At 35.7% G+C, this 21,147-nt stretch overlaps 1 protein-coding gene across 6 annotated transcripts in view; it reads right to left on the bottom strand.

Annotated features, from left to right (window-relative positions):
* The window catches only part of CadN (Cadherin-N), a 418,643-nt gene that overhangs the window by 61,186 nt on the left and 336,310 nt on the right, over window positions 1-21,147 (bottom strand). For 4 of the 6 annotated variants that reach the window (XM_067107732.1, XM_067107730.1, XM_067107731.1 and 1 more), the window contains exons 1-12: window positions 17,110-17,355; window positions 15,623-15,839; window positions 15,047-15,157; window positions 14,371-14,536; window positions 13,262-13,770; window positions 12,832-13,065; window positions 11,869-12,060; window positions 9,280-9,470; window positions 5,075-5,264; window positions 4,607-4,789; window positions 4,433-4,491; window positions 4,063-4,193 (exon numbers count right to left, since the gene is read on the bottom strand). In XM_067107732.1, the coding sequence (XP_066963833.1) occupies window positions 4,063-4,193; window positions 4,433-4,491; window positions 4,607-4,789; window positions 5,075-5,264; window positions 9,280-9,470; window positions 11,869-12,060; window positions 12,832-13,065; window positions 13,262-13,770; window positions 14,371-14,536; window positions 15,047-15,157; window positions 15,623-15,839; window positions 17,110-17,297 (2,371 nt within the window). In that variant the 5' untranslated portion in view covers window positions 17,298-17,355. Of the gene's footprint in view, window positions 1-4,062; window positions 4,194-4,432; window positions 4,492-4,606; window positions 4,790-5,074; window positions 5,265-8,683; window positions 8,875-9,275; window positions 9,471-11,868; window positions 12,061-12,831; window positions 13,066-13,261; window positions 13,771-14,370; window positions 14,537-15,046; window positions 15,158-15,622; window positions 15,840-17,109; window positions 17,359-17,564; window positions 17,761-21,147 lie in introns of those variants that run through there. The other 2 variants (XM_067107733.1, XM_067107729.1) reach the window with 2 other exon arrangements.

The raw sequence follows: 21,147 nt of genomic DNA, 5'->3' as shown, positions 1-21,147 counted from the left end.
ATTTTCTCGTTTACCAACCTCCTTTTTTATAAATTCATCCGCGCTCTCTCTCTCTCTCTCTCTCTCTCATAAACACACACTTAACCGCGTCACGGCCGTCATCTTATTCATTATTCCGGATTAAACTTGAGAAGTGTCTCGATAAAAACTTGGAACGTGGATTATTCATATCTATTCGGGTATGAACCTTGTCTCGTACAGGTATGAACAGTGTCTCGTACAGGTATGAACAGTGTCTCGTACAGGTAAGATCCCTGTGACGTGCATGTATGATCCTTGCCTCATACAGGTATGATCCCTGCCTCGTACAGGTATGATCTCTGTCCCGTAAAGGTACGAACCTTGTCTCCAACTGGTATGATCTAATACAGGTATGACCCTTGTCTCAATGAACTTTGTCTCGTACAGGTATGATCCCTGTCCCGTAAAGGTACGAACCTCGTCTCCAACTGGTATGATCTAATACAGGTATGACCCTTGTCTCAATGAACTTTGTCTCGTACAGGTATGATCCCTGTCACGTATGTCAATTTTTAACAGACATTTATGAGAAGCGCGAGCACCCCCACCGGTTTAATTACAAATGAAGATTACGATGATGCGAAAACAGACAAACAACGATGTCATTAATTTCTTACTGAATAGCAATATTTCAATTAATATATTAATAAAAAAAAATATACGGTGGTCAATTTTGTATCATCTTTTCATATTTCGAAATATCCTTCATCAAAATATACGCTAAAACGTGAAACATTTGGACAAATTTATTACTTCCTTATGATGTAAACCTTTCCGAGACATGAACTATGAACCGTTTATCAAAAATCCTATTAAGAGTTATGGTTCATTAATTAATCACATTAATTAGTAAAAACGGAAATTAACACTGATTAGATCTCCAAGAAGAACGAAAACGAACTGAACTGAAATTTTTTCCCCTCTCTGACCCATAAGCGTCCCCCCACAACAACCCCGCCCTCCGCCGACATACCAGGCCCCCAACATAATATTAGCCCTGTTCTTCGACTGCCGCCGGAAACAATGGGACTGAGAATATTCACCCACTTTTCGATGCAGGGACAATGGAATTCGCCCCCAAAAATTCCCGAAAATTTCCTCTTTGTAACTGACGTAAAATTGCTTCTTCGATATTTTTTTGCTAGAAAGAAGAAGAAGAAGAAGAATAAGAAGAAGAAGAAAGAAAGAGAGAGAGAGAGAGAGAGAGAGAGAGAGAGAGAGAGAGAGAGAAAGTGTTCCCTTCCCATTCCCACCTCAAGAAAATCCACTTTGCTCTTTCAAAGCCGCCTCGCCCGTTCAGGGTAAAAGCATTCTTTTCGAACAGACTGCGGTTCCCTTCGCCACTCGAGAGACTTACCGCTACATGACCATTCACAAACAAAGGTTTTTCAAGCTCATGATTCGCTGTTACTTCGTTCCTAGTTCATCAAGATGGTAGCTGATTAAATGGTTAAGAAAGTGCTTTTCATATATATTTTCTTTACGTCTATCTTATCACCATGATACCCAGGAAAATAGAAAAGGAAATTATTTCATTTAAAGAAAGCATGTCATTATTATCCCTCTTCATTACCGCAATAAGAAATTTGCAAAGATATCTTCATTAATTATCATAATACTCGTCTCTCGCTGCTTTGACTTTCATCAACGAAAAAGGTAGAAAAATTTTTCCACCTATTAATAACTGCACATTGCCTAAGTGTCTTGACTTACCCACGCTGATCCTGACCAAACCTATGGAAAGATTCCTTCTTAATGAACCCCTTCCCCACGATAACATTGCAAGATACCAGTAAAGATATTACTAGTAACAATGAAGCCATATATTTCCTCTTTACAACACATAAGGATTCTCTGACTACAGTATTTCATTAAAGGCTACACACAGCGCATGAGAGGGGCAACTGAATATTTGCGTGACCAAGAACATCAGTGGTCAATTCAAACATCTCACTCGTGTATCTGTCACAGTAGTGCTCTGGGTTCTAAGTCCTCCCTTCAGGAATCTTATTACTCTCATGAGTCTAGAAGTAGTTAGTCAGCATCTTCGTTTAACTTATTTTGAGAAGTAAAATGTCTGAACTAGTAGGACCGAAGAAAAATAATGGTTGATTTAACAGGACGACAGAAAGACGTGGAAGTACAACGGGACCGTCTTCCTTCATAGTTACAAACAAATCCTAACGGTAAAGTAATCCCATGAAAATGTTTCATATTATAGCTGACACTAATGAAAATGGAGATGATTCATACATTAAGATAATCAATCCAGTAATTGGAATTAAAGTAATCCATAAAAGATATTCGGCCCTGTACTGCACTAATGTGGGAATAACCATGAAAATGGAGAGAGAGGGTGGGTTGCTGAACGCAAAATCATTGAACACTATAAATGCAGAGGAAATCTTTTCAATTTCCCTCTGCAACCTTTGCATATCAAAATAATTACCACAAATTCCTGTCCCCTATCCTCTCTTCAAATTAGAATCGTTGATCCATTTAGTAATATTATATTTTCAACTCCCCCTTCTACATTATTATAATCTGTTTTAATTTAACATTCACGATATATGAGATTGAAGTCTTCCTCTTTCTCATTAACCTCAAGTAATTTCATCAACAATTCATTTTACTCTCGTCTTTGATATGCAATACCTATGGCTGGTTATGAATCTTCCTTGCGTTTTTAAAATATCTTCCCCTTTTAAAGAGCATTTGGCTGATCTTGTTGTCACCTTTTCTTATACTGTAGTTTCTTCCACAATTCCATTAATTGTCCAAAAGGTTCACAACTGTTTACAAAGTAATGTGACTTATGCCTTAAACTTCAGGTCCCCGTTTCCAAACTACTAAAAATTCATGTGTCATTGTTTTATACTTCTGAATGAATCACTTTAGAGAACATTATTTTCTTTTGCCATTTCTCCCACCTTCTGCCAATACGTTCAAAATTCAATTGTGTATCAATCAATTTTTCATGTGCCATCAACTACATATTTTCTTTTTTCACGATTGACAGTTAATCAGTCTGCTCCCTAATTAAAATGTTCTTGGATTTGGCTGGTCCTCGACAAAGCAAGTAACACCTCACTGCAATCTGGTCATGATCCTTTTTTTAAAGTAACCACAACAAGATCAAAACAAAATTACAAACTCTTTCCATCCCTACATAAAAGTTTTCTACAACAATCTGAATCTTTAAGACACAATTACAGTAGTATTGTTCAAAATTAATTTAGTTTTTGAACTCTAAAGAGATTTATACTCTGACATTCCAAGATACTGTATTCTTAAACACTATTCAAATATTGACTGTACATAAATTTTTTCCTGATAACTCCTTGTGGTACCTTGTAATTCAATTCAGTCGCAAAGTATCCATCGTCCAGTCATCAATTTAATTTTACAAACATTTCGTTATGTCCAAATTAACAATTTAACAACAGTATGAATACAATATGTTCACAAAATTTTCTAAGGAATGCTTGAATATTTTTCAGAATTCGAAGTTTACTTTACAAACACTGTCTATATCAATCCATGAAGAGTAGTTCTTTAGAGCAGTGAGAAATCCAGTCATTTAGGAAATAAATGCTTGCTGATACCTCACAGATGCATACTGAAAAGTTTATGAGTAATAATGATTGGGATGCTTCTCATTTGCATTTGGTCATTTCATTCAGTCTTGGACTTTGGTACAGTAACACAATGGTGTAATTCCAATTGCTTCTACCACTGCCATAAGAATAGTCCTATTGGATTTTGTAAAATGCTTTGATTACTCACTGACTTTCCATGGATTCTATTCCTATGCAGCAATGCCTACAAAATATTAACTTTCTGAAGTAAATTACACAATCCAATTTTTGACACTCCTTCAGTGTGGGTTACCTTTGACCAGCATTTCTCATAGATTACCATTTGAGCAAGGTTCAGCTGTTTTCTAGCACAGAATGTCCTCTCATTCACCTGAAGTATGATAAGGAAGAATAAAAGAATGACAAACTCAACAAAGAAGAGGCTATTATCATATCACTATACCTGTATTGGGACGTCCATTAGCATTTGGTCGAGCGGAAGCAGCACCATCTCGTGCCTCAACTTCAAGAGCATAGGCTTGTTTCTCTTCCCTGTCAAATTCTACTCTGGTAAAGATCTCGCCAGTTCTCTCTCTGAAAAGCAAATTATATAAAAATGGATTAGTACAGATTATAAAAGCTTCCCAAAATAACTAAATGATGAACCAGCCACAATTTACAAAAGGCACTGTATGTAATTCAAGCAGTCCTGCAATACAAAATATATGTCAACTACATTATTGTTAAATGTAACTGAAAACTGTCAAACGCAATATATTTCTTTAACGCATAAACAATGCCAAGGGAGTGTAAACCAAATTTCCTAAACTCACCTTATTTCATAAAAGTCTCTTCCTTCGTTTCTGGGGCTGTCCACTATGCGATAAAGTACCTGTAAAAAGCAAATATGAAATCTCAGAACCTAACAATCATATTAACTATAATAAGGTTCATCATCATTACCAACAAAATCCAAAAACCAAATTTCTACTGATGTATTTCCTCACCTCATTATTTGGATAGGTTCCATCCTTGTCAATAGCATTGACCTGGGTGACCTTTGTTCCGATGGGTTCACCTTCCAGAACTGTTTCTTGTTCTCGTTCAGTGAATAAGGGGATCTCATCATTCACATCCTCTAAGACAACATAGATTGTAGCTTCCGAAGCCAGCTGTTGTGGCCCATTATTCTGAGAAGTCACAATAATTTAACAAATAGTTAATAACAGAAAATGTTTGTTGAAAATAGTACTATTATTTCAATTTAAAATTTACTTGATGACATTTAGTAATACTGATCTGTAACCATTCCCAAAACTTATCATAACTAATGACTAAACCCTTAACCTTACTTTATCATACCGAAAATATTACAGGACCTCTAAACAAGGAAATACAACTAATTTGGTAAACTGTTTATGAAGAAATAAAAATACACATATTTAGGACCCCCAAAAAAATCACATACAACTTACTTCTACTCTCACAGTCAAATTATATTCCTTTATGCTCTCATAATCGAGTGGGTGGTTAACTTTTATGTCAGCCCAAGTATCTCCATTGTCAGGACGCTGTTGCAGGTAAAATGTGTCGTGCTTGTTTGTCTGGGCTGTGGAACCTCTGATGATTCGGTAGAAGACAACCGGATTGTCCTCTATTCCCGAGCTGTGGTAGTATTGATGTACCCAAAAATGATGGGGACCGGTTAGCTCAAGAAATATAAAATTTTCAAAAGTAAACTTGGAAAGACCTACTCATATCATACAGGTTTTAGTAAACAGTACAATAACCAACTATATTTACATTTTATCTCAACTTATAATCTAACAAAAGTTTTCAAAACCCATTTGAGGAACCATTGAAAAAAAGTGTGACTGCAATGTAAAAACCACACATAATATCCAAACAATACAAAACCAATTCATACTACTGTTTCCTAACCTCCATTTTAAATCACTCTTATTCTGGTTGATTTAAGTAAACTGGTGTTGCAACAAAAATTACTATTTTTCTCATAATAAGCATGAAACATTCCATAAACACACGTAGAACTAAACTAGTGCTGGAATCAATCTTCACAAAAACACAGTGTACTATAGGCCAATTTTTCAAAAACTTACTGGATTCCTCTAACCTAGATATCTTTTTATTTTACTGCTCTTCCCATGTATGTGAATTTTCTTGACACTGAAGGGTATGATACTCTAACCAGATATGAAAGGGTCTGGTATCACAATCAACTCGAATATGAAACATATTTGTTTTTGTGAATGAATACTGTTGTAAAACATATTACTGTACGTCACTGATGCATTTTAAAAACCCAATAATTACTACTATAAGTATATAATGTACAGCTATTTGACCCAACACCATCACCATCAACAAAAAGGATACTGAAACAGTGTAGTTGTAGCCTTGTTTTGTACTCTTTTTACTATCCCACAAATTATTACCTATTCCTCATACCCCAAAATTTAAATTATGTAAGCATCCCAAATTCCTGAAATGCAAAATATAAAGAAGAGGAAAATTATATCTGAGCAGTCCAAACAACCACTCACTTTTGGGAGTGCAAAGGGTTCTTTTTTTTTTTTAATTAATACCCCATATTCCATTCAGTGCTAAGGTATATAAAAAAACAGAGGACTTGAATAAAGAAGGCAAAGAGTTCCAGTTCAGAGGTGACCAGTTTCCCATTAAGAGTCCCGTGACCCAAAATATCTTGCTTATGGAATATCAGCAACACAGAAACAAAATCATTAGTCTTGTACTAGTACAAATGACTTTCAGCATGCTAGATTTCCCGTGATGATGAAGTTATTTTTCAAAAGTGTTTGGATAGTATGTGTAGCCGTGATTTATGTGCACTTTCTAGGTGCAACTTACATTTACCAAAGAAAAACGGTTCCATTAAATTGTAAACATTAGAACTGTACAGAAAAACTTTTTCTACTTGGAAGCTCATAGCTATAAATTTAAGACCTATTCTAATATCATTCCTAAAACTAGTAGAAAACATCCTCATTTTTAACTGACTGATGACTAATATTTCTCCCTACTTAATGCTAAACTAATGACTATGATCTGATTGGTCTATTCTGAAACTAAAATGAAAGCGATTTGAGCTAATACCTCAAATACAGGATGGCAAATGCAGCAGAGTTAACTCTGAAGACTAGTAATCAATATGCTGCATCACGCTACTCTTGGTCTATTTCCAAGTTAGCAACTATTATGCATTTATATATGAAGTGCACTTCTTGCTTGGTGGATCTATTTAGTGCATCTACTAAAAGCCTAAAAAGTGTGTGTTTGTTATTAAGACTGTGCAAAAAAAAAGAGAAAAATACATCTTCTGCCACAATTGTGCTGTACAAACTGTCACTTTAAAATCCTTCATGTTCCAAGCCAACTTAACATCTGTTGAGGAAAAAGACATACTCTGAAAAATCTAGTGTAAGGGACTATCTGTAACTAAGTGTCTTTACTTCAACAGACATTAATTGATTTGAAAAATAACAATTTAAAAGTGGCAAAGTGAGACCTATTACTTGATAAGAGCGAGGCCAGATCAGGTGGGTGCATTTTCTATCCACTCGCAACGTTTTTTTTGCCGTACTTGTGCTATTCAAGGCCAAAAAACGATCTTGACTAAATAGCTCCTGTGAATGGTATGTGGGCCGCCCAGCCTCAGTCCAACTTAAAAACACTGCGGACCACATCCTCAGCAAACTGAAATCACTATGTTCTAACCACACATCCGATGACATAAATAGGCAACTGAATTAAACACTTCTTATGAAAATATTCATCCACTTTACAGGCACTGTACAAAGGAACATCAAAGTGGAAGTGAAGATGATGAGAGAGACAGTGAACTTAGAGTGAGCCAATGTCTCACCAAGGTTTGCTTATCCTCTTCAAGACATCTATAGGCATTCATGAAATCAGCATACTTGTCATTTCGCTTATATTGTAGCCCCTCAAGCCCTTTGCCTATTGCACTATGAGCTAAAAACATAGAAATACTGCTCTAACTCCGGGCTACTACTATATCTTTAATAGGTAAAAAAAAAATCAAATAAATTATAATCACTTTCAGTGGTACCTAATGTTATTCAAAACTGTTAAAAAACTTGGGGCCTACTTGCACAATAAACTGCTGAAAATCATCCTGAGTATGCAAAAAAAATTTCCAAACAACAAACAAGTCAAACCATTCACATAAATCTATCAAAGCAAAATTCATCATGCTATCACACTGTCCTTTGAGTGATTCCTATTTAAACAATTAGTAAATGGATATTGACATTCTATGAAATGAGAGGAATGAGGAATTTCACTGTTAAATCACAAGCAAAAACTTCAAATAATGCACACTTATTCTCTTCTATGGTCTAAACATAACGCTCTGAACTGTATATAAAACTGTGCACTCAGTTAGTTCTGCATCTACAACTCACATTGCAAACAAAATAAAAATAAAACTGGCCATTTCTATACCTATGTCTACACTAGTGCAGTTCTATTACACACAGACCCTATAAAAATGGGTTTTGTAAAAGCTTTTATACAAAAATTATAAAAAATATTACTTTAAAACAAAAATTAGAATTAGTAGCTGATAAAAGAGGAAAGTCCTAACCAACAGGTGAGAGTGAGAGAAAGTAAGACAGCATGCAAGGCTGATCATGCAAAGGGTGTCATGCAATTGGCAGGTACGTGCTATGATACTCATGCATGTTTGCTGAGGCAGGGCTTGGGAGCAACGGGTCAGCGTGCCAAATGCTCCAAATCTTCAAACAGCCCGGACATCTGAAGCAGCACTCCACGCTCACAACTTAATGGTCTCATGCTGACACTAACTTAACTAAATTATATGTTAATAATCACAAGGCAGTGTTAATCTTTTATCTCTACAAGTACATCCTATGACTAAAAAACTTGTGAAAAGACAAAAATAATCATCAAATGCTTAGGAATGAGTGTCATCATAAGTGAGCGTGGAGTGCCTGCTGGAGCAGACCATCGCGTGCGGGGGCAGACAGGCCCAAAGGGTCTGGTCGAGCAGCTCAACAGACCTGGCCTTCACAGAGATAACTCCCGCCCCTACTGGCAAGTTTTCCTTGATGTAAATGGGGCCATAGATGGACTGGGTCCATACAGGAGGGTTGTTGGCGCGATCCACTACATCGATCTGAACATCCACCGTGCGAGACAGTGGAGGAAACCCACGGTCCTGAGCTACGGCAGTCAGTCGGTACGATTCTCGCTGTGCACAGTTGTGGAGAGAGCGAACATTAGGGTTAGTAATGTTAGTGTCTTTGTAGACTCTCTAATCTACCCTTAGGATCTTTAAGGCATAAACAAAAACAATTTAAAGAAAAGAAAAAATCTGCCACAGGTTAAAACTGCGCTGAAACTATGAAAAAAAGTGTACACTATAAGCGGCAGAGAAGAGGCTGCAGGGGGCGTGGGTGTTAGTAAGGTTTGTTACCCCTGGCCCAGCCCAGCAGACCCCCTAGCAACACAGCAACACTAGCTAGTAACTAGTGGGAGCTGGGTAGTGACTACACGTTGGCAGTGGACTGGCCTGGCGGGGGGCCCAGGAGAGGAGGAAGAAGGGTTAGTGGCCCACTAGTGATCCGCCGGGCATCATCCACCGCCCACTACCAACCTGGCCTTGATGGAGAAGATGGTATGACCCACACTAATGTTCTCAGGAATGGTGATGGGATCATAGACCTGCTGATCCCACACCGGAGGGCGGTTGGCTCGGTCCACGATACTTAGCTGAACCAACACCTCGGACGTGAGGGGGACTTTTCCCTGGTCTGCAGCCAGGACTACCACCTCGTAATCCCCGCGCTAATCAGACAAACAACATTCACCACATCCGTCACACGGGGGAGAACGAGTCACAAGGTCAAAATCAGGGTGGGGTGGAAAAAAATTGAATATAAAAAGAAAAATTGGCTCAAAACCTAATGGCAAGTAAGAGTTCAAAATATATACTGTACTGTCTCAGTACCAAATAATACAGCAAGGAAAAAATATAAAAAAGATGCCAAGAATGATAAAAACTGAGCAGATATGAAAAACATGAGTAAACAGGAATTGAATACAGATGGGGACATAAAAGACAAATTCCTGACAAACAAAGGGTCTTTCAAGGAGGGTCACTCAAATATCACAGATAGACATGAACAGGGCTAAAAAATAGTTACCAAAAAATTGAAGAAATGGCTTACACTCAAGTTTTTACAAACAAAACATTAAACCAAAATGGTGTTCTCATTAATAACCAACCTGAATACAAGACAGTGAAAAATCTGTCTCACTATGACCTTTCAGTGACTTGTCTTACCATCTATTGCTTGTTTCAAGATGACATTATTAATAGAAAATATAAAAACATTACAAAAAATACCTGACGGGGGACTACATAAGCAAATTTAATACATGTATCAAAGAATGACTTAGCGAGGGTAAAAAACAGAAAAGCCCTTCACTTGACTTTATCACAGGACTAAAAATGTCAGGTCCTACTCAGATCTTAAATTACAAACAAAGGAAGCTTGCTTTACAATGCAACTTTGTACACAAAATTCTGAAACGATGTAAAATCAGCAATCTACAGTTCTGTAAATTATAAAATAAATAAACGGGCATTATAATATTCAAAGAACTTCTTCTGGCAAATTTCCTTTGTTTGAATATAGAAACTATATGCCTGATCACTGAGTTACAATGGAGACTGGATACCTATTTCAAGAACAAAGTATGAAAAGATCCACATTTTCAACTACGTTGGGAGCAATAACTGTCACTAAGGGTCATCCTGGTAGTGAACCTGCTACTTTAAGAAAGCTGTTGAAAAACCAATATTTTCAGTATCACTGTAGAGCCTACTTTAAATACCGATACCTAATAAGACTGAGGTAGAGTGATCCTGCAATATGGAGGATGAAATGATTAATAAACAGGTTAGAAAATGAAGAGACATGTTAATATGAACAGGATTTCTCATACATGGTTCAAGGTATATAGTAGCACTAAGAGTGGGTTGTAGGTTATATGTACCTCATATAGTGATACTTACTGGCACACATTTACTTACAATAGGCAGACATGACTTGAATCAAATGATAGAAACAGAGTATTAATCACTCAAAACAGTATAATGTATTCATTATCATGACCATTGTATAGCACTTGTTATAATCAAAATATGTTAGTGCCAAGGGTTAGCATCAATGTCTGTTGATCCTAACAGATATACGCTGCTAGACTAGGAACAATCAAACTAGATCAATTCAAAACTCTTTGTCTCAAGTCAATTATCATCAATCCGTTTAATCACACATTCTTGTGTCCAGAATCCAAAGCTATGAAAACGGCTTTGTTGAAGTATCACGACACTCCTATGCTATGCACACACGCAACGATCATACGAAAACATTCAAATCAACAAAGCAAAAGCAAAATCTGTTGGATGGAATTTTCCAACATGTTTTGAAAAAGCCAGTGAAATGAAAGTATTAAAATGTTATATCTCCAAAGTAAACAGTATTTGTCTTTTATTATTTACCTTGAAACTATATTTACTTGATCAGCCTCTCTATATAATATTCCAAAGAATTCTACCAATGACATTGTGCAGTATTCAAATTAACCAACCTGTCTAGAGAATTTGTTTTTACTGGATATGTAGCTAACACCATTACTGCATTTTTTAAACCTGGATTATACTTTCATCACAATTAGAAATCAACAATATATATAAGATATTTTTTGCTAAATTCTGTTAACAATAATATTCAATAGAAAACCCCACAACCACTTCCTAAATTTTCACATGCTTGAGGAAGATTTACCCAACATAACTGTTTTCAAATGATATTTTCAACAGCAAAGAATATCCTACATAAAATGTTTTCTGCAAATTCAATGAATCTTGTGAACCAAATCAAGTAAAAAATCATATTATTAACTTAGACATTGTTCAAGTATGAAATAAGAGGTCTATAATTATAAGATATGATATTTACTGACCCAAATACTTCTTTCTTGGCAGAGCAAAATCTCACACCCTAAATCTAATTAATAATCACATAACATTCCATCTTGACACCTAAAATGATTTTAAAAGTCTCACAAAATCTCAAGATTACCATACTGCATTACAAGATAAACTGCTAACTCTTGGTCTTTTTAAAGTAAATGAGAATTACCCAAACTTGCCTTTTTTACACCTAGTACTTACGTCTAGTGGTTTCTTGAGTGTGATCCAACCTGATTCAGGCTGGATTTCAAAATAGTCTAAGTCACCAGGACTAGAAGCTGAAGTCAAGTTATAAACAATGGCTCCATTATTGTCAGCATCTTCATCTGAGGCAGATACACGCAAGATGTTTGTACCAACATTCGTATCCTGCTTGACATTCTCAACATATTTCTGAAAGAATGGCAGAATGCATCATTAGTCTAGTATCTAGAGTCTCCGTAATACCAAAAGAAAAGAATTAAATTGTCATGATGAATCTATACTGTACCTCAGCCCTCAGAAATCCTCCCACTTGTACTACTCAAGCAAAAACAGGAAACACCCTAAGGGGATAATGCAAAGAATATTGGTAATTCCTACTAAGCCACTTAAGGTACCCTTGCATTAAAAATCAGCACCACAATGCAAAGCACCCACCTCTGTCTTTCCTAAAATGTATAGAAGGCAAATATTATTCTGAACTGTTAATAAAAAAACTTACTCTGTAAAATATCCAATATACTGTATTAATAATATTCGTGCTATGGCTGCCAGTAACTTGCAAGTAAATTCCCAAAATATGTTTTTAACCTAAATCATATGGAATAAATAGCTGTAGGAAGAGTGAGTCATACATCACACTCTAGAGCAATGGAATATCTAACTCAGAGTGACTGCAACTATCTTTCAAGGTATCATGTCTTCTACTGAATTTTTCATTTGACATTTTCTTTTTCTGGTGTTACTGACAGTAACCATTAGTAAGTACTGTACTGTAAATATTACTGCAAAATAAAGATAAAACTTAAGAACGTGTGTATTATGAGAGATCGATGGCATCCACTTGAAAGTGGATAATTTCATACAGTAGTGTAAGTTAGCATAAGCTTCATGGAAACAATTCCTATCAAAATACCAATTAGCCCTGTACATCCAGGGGAAAATTAACCATGCTGTACTTACCTGACGATCAAAGAGGGGTGGGTTGTCGTTTATGTCCGTTATTTCCACTGTAAATGAACAGACACCTTCCAGAGATGGATCACCATTGTCTGTTGCTTTCACTGTCACAGAAACAAACTTGCCATCTTCTCCTTCACGATCAAAGACCTTATTGGTTGTTACCTCACCAGTCTCTGGGTCAACGGTGAATTTTGTGCCCTTCTGATTTGGCTGTTGCACAATACTATAACGAACCTGGTGGTTACAGAAAATAATTACGTCTCTTAGTATAGCACTTCAATTTAATGTACACTATACGGTCCCCTTGAATTTCATTGAAAGCATAGAGAACTACTCTATGGCCAAACATTGAGTTGCCAAAATCATAAACATTCCATCCAACAAAATTAAATGGATTTCCATCATGAAAAGTTAGCAAGAGAATATTTACCTGTCCATTAACACCTTTATCCTCATCAGTAGCATGTACTGTGATGACAGGGGAACCATTTGGAGCTGATTCTTCTACTTTTGCATGGTAGGATGCACAGTCCTTAAACACTGGTTTATTGTCATTGACATCTGTGATGAATACCACAACAACTGCAGTTGAGGTATGCCTAGTTTGCTGTCCTCCCATACAACAATTTCCGTCATCAACAGCAGTGACATTCAGTTCATACTTGTCTCGATCTAATGAGATGTGACCACTGTGTAGACGAATGACACCAGTCATCTTCTCTATAGAAAACTGTCCTGATTTGCGGGCCTGACCAACAAAGCCGAACTCCACGTTGTCACCATCCTTGTCAGAAGCTACAACGGTTGTGACCAAAGTGTTTGGACCTGCATTCTCATCAACATTGGGAGTGTACACCTGTTGTGAGAATTTGGGTTCTTCGTCATTTTTGTTCTTGGTGTAGATTCGGATTGTAGCAGTTCCCTCCTTTGATGGTTCACCTAAAAAGAATCAGAATAACAAGGTAAATATCACCTTAATAATCTTGATAAACCCTATTCAACTTGTACATAATCACCTCAAAATGTAATTGGGTGCACAATTGCCCAATGGCAATGTTGTAAAAAAATAATCTGCATCAAGAAGTCAACAAACAAAAAAAGCATGATTCACGAAAATATACGAACTGCCTTGCTCGGATTGAAAGACTGGAATCTGTAAGGTATAATATGTTGGCAAAACACAGTCCTGTAAGAAAATGCTGCTAAGGCTACACTCACCCATTGGAAAAGAAAACTTGCTCTTAAACCACACTCTTAAATGTAATACAATAAAGTACTTCCTCTTAGAAATCTATACTGTTTCAAGTTGGATATGGAATAAAAATTACTGTCTACTAATATACAACAAAATGTTGACATCATTACTTCCACATTTTGATATGGTGTGTTTTTATTTCCAGTTTCAAAAGCAGTAAAATAATATTTGACTTAAGAACAAAGCTACTTATGACAGTTGTACATTTACATCTTTCTTTTTACTAGTTGTACATCACTTGATTTTAATTATACCACAATAAGTATTTCAAGACCAAACACTACCTTTGTCTGTTGCTGTAACTGTGAATTCATAGTAGGCATTATTGTCATCTGCATCCAGGGTCTTTTTGTTGTATATTATACCCTTGTTGTCGACACGGAAGTGATCGTTTGACACTGAGTAATTAATCTCTGCATTGGTCCCCGAGTCCTCATCTCGTGCCTTCACCTGTTAAACAAAAAATTCATATCAACTAATGCAACAGTAAATGTAGGTAGTATAATGAGTGCATGCTTAAACACTACAACATTTTACATTTAATTTTATTCCAATGCCTAACCGCTCACGTCTCCTCGCTGCTGGGAGAAAGGGAGCTGGGGATTTGGCACGATACATATACACGTGCTATCGGGGTCTAAGCGATGTCAGGCAGGGCAGCCGATCAAGGCTACGGCCTACCCCAACGCCAAATCAAAGTCCTTCAAAAGAAGGCATCGTGCTTACCCCATACGAAAAATGGGAAAACGCACGTTAAACGAAGAAGAAGAAGAACAGTATTACCTTTATTTACTTCTCGATATCTTCAACTTTCACACAGCGTCCAAACTATAAGAGGTCTGCTTTTGACTCATCTTCAGTCAACCAAATTGACAAACTATACTGTACAACAAAAGTCACAACTTTAAAAAACAAGGCATCAGTCATTTAAATAACTAGACATACAATAAAACAACTTACCCTGAGAATGGAAGAACCAATAGGAATATCTTCATCAATATTATGCGCCTGGTAGTCAGGAAGATCAAACTTGGGAGGGTTATCATTCACATCAGTAACTTTTATGGTTAGCTGAAAAAAAAAAAAGCTAATTAGCCTCATATGTATATAGCATATAAAATATTTTTCATTTTACAAATTAATATCTATTTTATGAATACAAGCTTAGAAACACATACACTACAGAACAAAAATATTTTGCATCATTTATTGAGTCAATGTCTAATAAAATTAAAAATATAGATAATTACATGGGTTATACAAAAAACACAATTTTACTTAGGAAAAACCAATTTTTGGTAGTGGCCACGAGTCCTCCAAGGAGTTATCCCTATGGAGCTCCATGTGGGACCATAAGGGTAAATCCTTTGAAGAGAAGCAGCTGGTACGCTATAAAAAAATTTACTACAGGTACTAAAATCTAACTCTTAAAATAAACCTCACTAGCATCAAGTGACACTAAAAAAATCTGTTAACAATAAGGAAATATAAACAAGTCTTTTCAAGTCTGTAAAAAACGGTAAATGAAAAACTCACATCAACTGAAGTTGAGAATCCACCAGAGTCTTCAGTAGCAGTGACAACAAGTTGGTATATGTGTGGCTGTCGGACATCTTCAAAGTCTAATTCCTTGGCAAGCTTTACAATGCCAGAAGTGGGACCAATGTTGAATGTTCCAGCTCCTTGTCCTTTGGCTTTCAAAGTGTACCTGATTTCTCGGTCAGCAAATGACTTTGCCTTCACAGAGATAATGCTGAAATGTCAAGTTTTAGTTAAAAACGCTTTGTAACCATACGGATAAGCATAATGACATTCTACGCAAGTATATTAGCTATTTGCACATAAACAGGAAAAAATATTCCAACTCATTCATACATTTTCTGTTAACTGCCTTTGTTTTCCTTCATACATTTTACATGCTAACTGCCTTTGGTTTCCTTTAAAAAATTTATAAAGCTTTACAAAATGTATAAAGTGATATTTTGGAACAATGGCAAAAACCATTAGATTTGTATACAAACTGGTAATACGCAATTATGAAAACATTCATTCTCATTTCTACATAAATGGTAATATATGCATGGCTGTAAAAGTACATTCTTTTAGCCTGCTCTCATAAGTATGTCACACAGTCTACTGATGATACTGCACTGTAATTATCATCATGCAATCTAATCAACCCAGTCAAAATTCAACTTCAGTTCAGATAAGAGTTACATATAGTAAGCAGACGTAACAAAATACACAACTAACTTTTTTATTCTTCGATGTGCCATCACTCCCAAGACAAGTGGTGATCATAATGCTCTTCAAATCTCGTTTATGTCTTGCTCTTTACTAAATGCCCAGGCTTCACACAACAAAACTAACCAAACTTATGTTTTAATCATTTTCTTCTACTCTTTATTGACAAACTCCTGTTCTCAAATAAACTTTTCATTGCATTAAATACTCCCTTTGTTTCCCAATCCTATTACTGTACTTAATTTCCCTTTCACACTACATACCACACAGATGTATAGCTACCCTGGTTGAAAAATTAATCCTTTGTTCCCGGTCTTTCAACTTTATGCATGAAAGTGTTAGTCTCTCACCAACATAAAATGAAGCTAGGTGGTAATCTACTCTTACTCTAAACTGTTGACAATATCCATTTATGGTAATCCTTTGTCACGCATTGTATTGAAAAATATTTGAAATATTATACATAGGAAAACAAACAAATTAATAGGTGATGCTTGAAATGTATTATACATCCTTCCAAAACAACTACATTCATGGGAGTTCATTTATATTGTCAGATATACTTGGATAACAGTATCAGTCATTGCCATGTTACTCATCCTTTCACTACTGAATCATAAATGATCCACAAAATGCAGGATACCTCCATAACATTAATTGTGCCCGTCACCTCATTCTCACACGCCCTCTCATACTTACACCTAAGAAAACACTGATGATGCGGCAATAAAAGATGAAATATGACAATCACGATGATACTAATAGGAAGCACTACTCACTCTGAGTCTTTGGCAGAATTCTCTGGAATGGTCTTCTCGTATTTTGGCAGGTAAAACTGAGGTGGTCTCTTGCCTCCTACAATGGACAGCCTCTCCTCAGGAGTGGATTGGAATTGCTTATCATCAATCCTTCCATTCTGATCCTCGGCCTTCACATACAAAACGTATTCCATATCCAGTTGGAACATCTCGGAACCACGTGTTCGAACCACGCCAGATTTCTCATCAACCTCCAACGACCCCCCAGCGCTGCACAAGGCGAGTGTTAGACATTCACAGGCTTTGTTTTATCTAAGCCTTAAGTACTCTTGAGTACTACAAACTTGGCGATATACAGTGTGAACATTATGGCGATTGTACCAGACAGAGATCAAACCAAAAAAATAATGCCAAAATAAATGCACATTAATTCTTGGTTGAAAGGACTAAAATTACCAGTTTTATCTTGAATGGACTTACTTCTGTCTCGAACAAGAAAGTAGTGTATGTCGTGGTCCTTGTCAGGATCCCTGGCCTGCAGGGTGAAAACTGGGGTGTTAGGGGCAGCATTGAGCTTGACCACGGCCTGCATGGGCAACGGACGGTTGATGAAGTACGGAGGCTCATCGTTGACGTCCGTGATCTGCAGAATCACACGCTGGTTGTCCGTATCTGCAAAGAGTAATGTGGCGATAACATCACTGAAAAAAATATCAATGCACCAAATAAAATCCTATTTTCCCTCTAAAGAAAATCTTAATATAAATTTTGTGGATTAAAAAGGGTTGTTAGCCATACAGTAAATTTAAAAGAATTTACAAGTTTTACCCCACAGCAGAGTTTACTGAATAACAGTACGTGTACTATTTCCATTCAAGTGGACTATTCATCCATAACTTTAGCCACATAAGTGACTGAGCAACGGCATGATTTTCAGGAAAAAATACTGGTATTTCGGGGAAAATTTTCCTAGCTATTCTGACAATGAAAGCTTCATGTAAATTGCAACTTTTTCCAATAAAAGCCATGTATTTTTAAAGTTTACCAATGGAAAAAACTACACCATTTCTTTACAAAATACAAAAAAATACTAGTTGCTAAGTCAAATTTAACTCAAAAGGTTTAAAATAAAATTTCTTTCCAAGTGGGTGCCTCGGTAATGACACCAAATAAATTCCAAAATGACCCCCCCTGATGACCGACGTCCAATATAATTCAAGAGTTTTCTAACATTATTCCGAGCTAGAGATGGACAAATATTTCTAATTCATTGTTTTCTTTTTTTTCTACCCCAGAACTTTACAATCACGTTCATGAAACAAAATGACTCTGAGCTGTTTCACTTTACCTAATTCTTACCATCCTTTCAAAACAGCTAACAGGTAAAATGACAACTAGCAACAAAAACAATGTAGCTTCAAACTTCTTGCCGAGTGCAAATGTAATTTTCATACTTCACAATGTAAAATGTAATACATAAAAAAATCATTTATAGCAAACTAGTATAGTTGTACTGTATATTTGAGCTCACATGACTATAGTAAGCATAATTATCCTTGAAAATAAATACTAACCCCACAAAAATAATAACTACCATTACAGAACCGAATAATCAGGAAAACTGCCCCCTATAAAGCTGCCTTGTTTCCAGAGATAAAAACATGCCTTAAGATATAACAAGAAGTTGAAAAAAGAATCCTATAAAGTGCATAAAATTAAAAGTCCAATGAGGGCTATTATACATACATACAAATATCAGAATTAATGTTAATCAGTTTATACTTACAACTGACTCCTGCGTTATCCACAAAGCACAACAGCAGCGAGGGGGAGGGGCAGCGCAAGAGGGGGAAAAAAAGAAAAAATGCAAGAATTAATACCAACACCTTCAAAGCCTACGGACGGAGGGGTAACAGGGAGAAGGGGGCGATTTTCTGGAAGTTTAAAACGACATTTTCTCCGTAATAACACTGAGGATAACCGTAAGTAAATACATGTAATCTGTTTTCTTCCTGATGGTTTTTGATATGCACGATGGTCATGTCTTCCTGGGTCAGCATCAAGAATTTGCCTAGATCCTGAACTGTATTCAGGGAACATTTAAGAGACCTTTAACTGAGTTGCCTGCAAGTTGTTCTGTTAGTGTCCATTCAAGTCATAACACCCGAGATGTATATATAACTAAGTCAGTAATAAAATTATGATGAATAGGAAGAGCAATCACATTCTTTAAAGGCAAGGATAAAATAAGACCATTTTCTCGGGTGTAAATCTTGGAATATTGTTAAAAATCCTTGAAATCCTTGAGTTTCAGGAGTCAATCCTGAATGTGGATCATGAAGGTCAGATATTTGGCTTTCCATCAATCCAGATAATGTTCTAAACGGTCCACATTAATATATCTGTCAAAGGTTCGCGTAAAATTTATAAAAGCTTTCAAACCCTTCTCTGGGTTCATCTTTAGATTTTGACTGAAGATGAACCTAGAAAAGGGTTCGAAAGCATTTATAAATTCTACACGAGCCTTTAACAATTATATTATTGTGGACCCTTTGGAACATTTATGAACTCTCGTGATAGAGAGTCTTTCTCCCAATCCAGATAATAACAGACACAATGCATCAGCCACACACTGTTGGGATTTTACCCAAGAATGAATTTAAGGATAGCACATTCTTATACAGAGGATGGTTTAAATGGTGTCCTCATTAACTCATTACCAACAGAGGCTGGAAACAAATCTTTTAATGTTGTATATAAGACAAACCAAAGCCATTACCATGAGGAAACTAAGCTTTCCAGTTTTGTCAGGGAAGCTAATAATCCAGACTCTTCTCAGTAGCTACCCTTTATACTGAAGCCTGATTGATTTCTCTATCAGGAGTCACAATTTACACTGAGGACAACACACAAAAATTGAATAAAAATTATGATGAAATATATTGATCAATTAAGGATTACATCAGATATGGGGTACAGTTATCTTTTCATCTTAATTCAAGGAATACAACAGTTATGGGGCACAGTTATCTTTACATCTTAATTAAACTGTGTCATGAAATTGAGAATTTCAAGCAACCCAAAAAAATCACATTCACCTATTGTAGTTATCCTCTCCCTAAAGCGTTAGCATGACGGCTACTTTGTCAACCTTAGCCAATTCAACACCATACAGGAGAAATGTCATTGTAAAATTCCAGATAATCCTGACCATTATTAATTAATGCACTGCAATCACAAGCCTAATGGGTTAATGGGAGCTCAAAATCAATGCGGTTTTTAAGAGCGGACTGCTTTTTTTTTTCACCATTACGAATAATATTCTATTTATTGAAATATGTATTTCAAATGTCATTTTTCTAGATACATTTGGGGATACAAAATGCCTAAGCACGTATTCATCATTAAGTGATCATTTGTTTGAATTCTTTATGACTTTTCATAGTATAATACTGGATTCTAGTCCAACTGTTAAAATTATATTAAATATACAATATATACTATATATATATATATATATATATATATATATATATATATGCTATATATATATATATATATGATTCACACAACAAAGATGATGGAAAATGACTGGGGCCCTGCCATTGGAAAATTAATTTCCAATTAATCCAAAGCAATAAAAAAGCAATGCATCAACAATCACTTAACTGCACGTAACCAAGATCGCCCCTCTAAGTTAAGATTAGTAAAAAAAAATAATCACTTGTTTTTTAAATTAATTTTGTGTATTTAGCAAAGTAATCAACATCAGCATATTTAATGTACTTTATAACACAGATTATATACCTATATATATATATATATATATATATATATATATATATATATATATATAATATATATATAATCAGCAAATTAATGTACTTTAACTTTACTGAAGTTATATACCTATATATATATATATATATATATATATATATATATATATATATATATATATATAAATATACACGTGTGTGTATGTGTGTGTGTGATGTATGTAAGCATGGTATAAATATTAGAAAACTAATATAGGCCTATATCAAAATTAAATTGGTA

Source organism: Macrobrachium rosenbergii, chromosome 8 (genome assembly GCF_040412425.1).
Source record: "Macrobrachium rosenbergii isolate ZJJX-2024 chromosome 8, ASM4041242v1, whole genome shotgun sequence".
Lineage (NCBI taxonomy): Eukaryota > Metazoa > Arthropoda > Malacostraca > Decapoda > Palaemonidae > Macrobrachium > Macrobrachium rosenbergii.
This window is presented reverse-complemented; position numbering and strand designations above follow the sequence as displayed.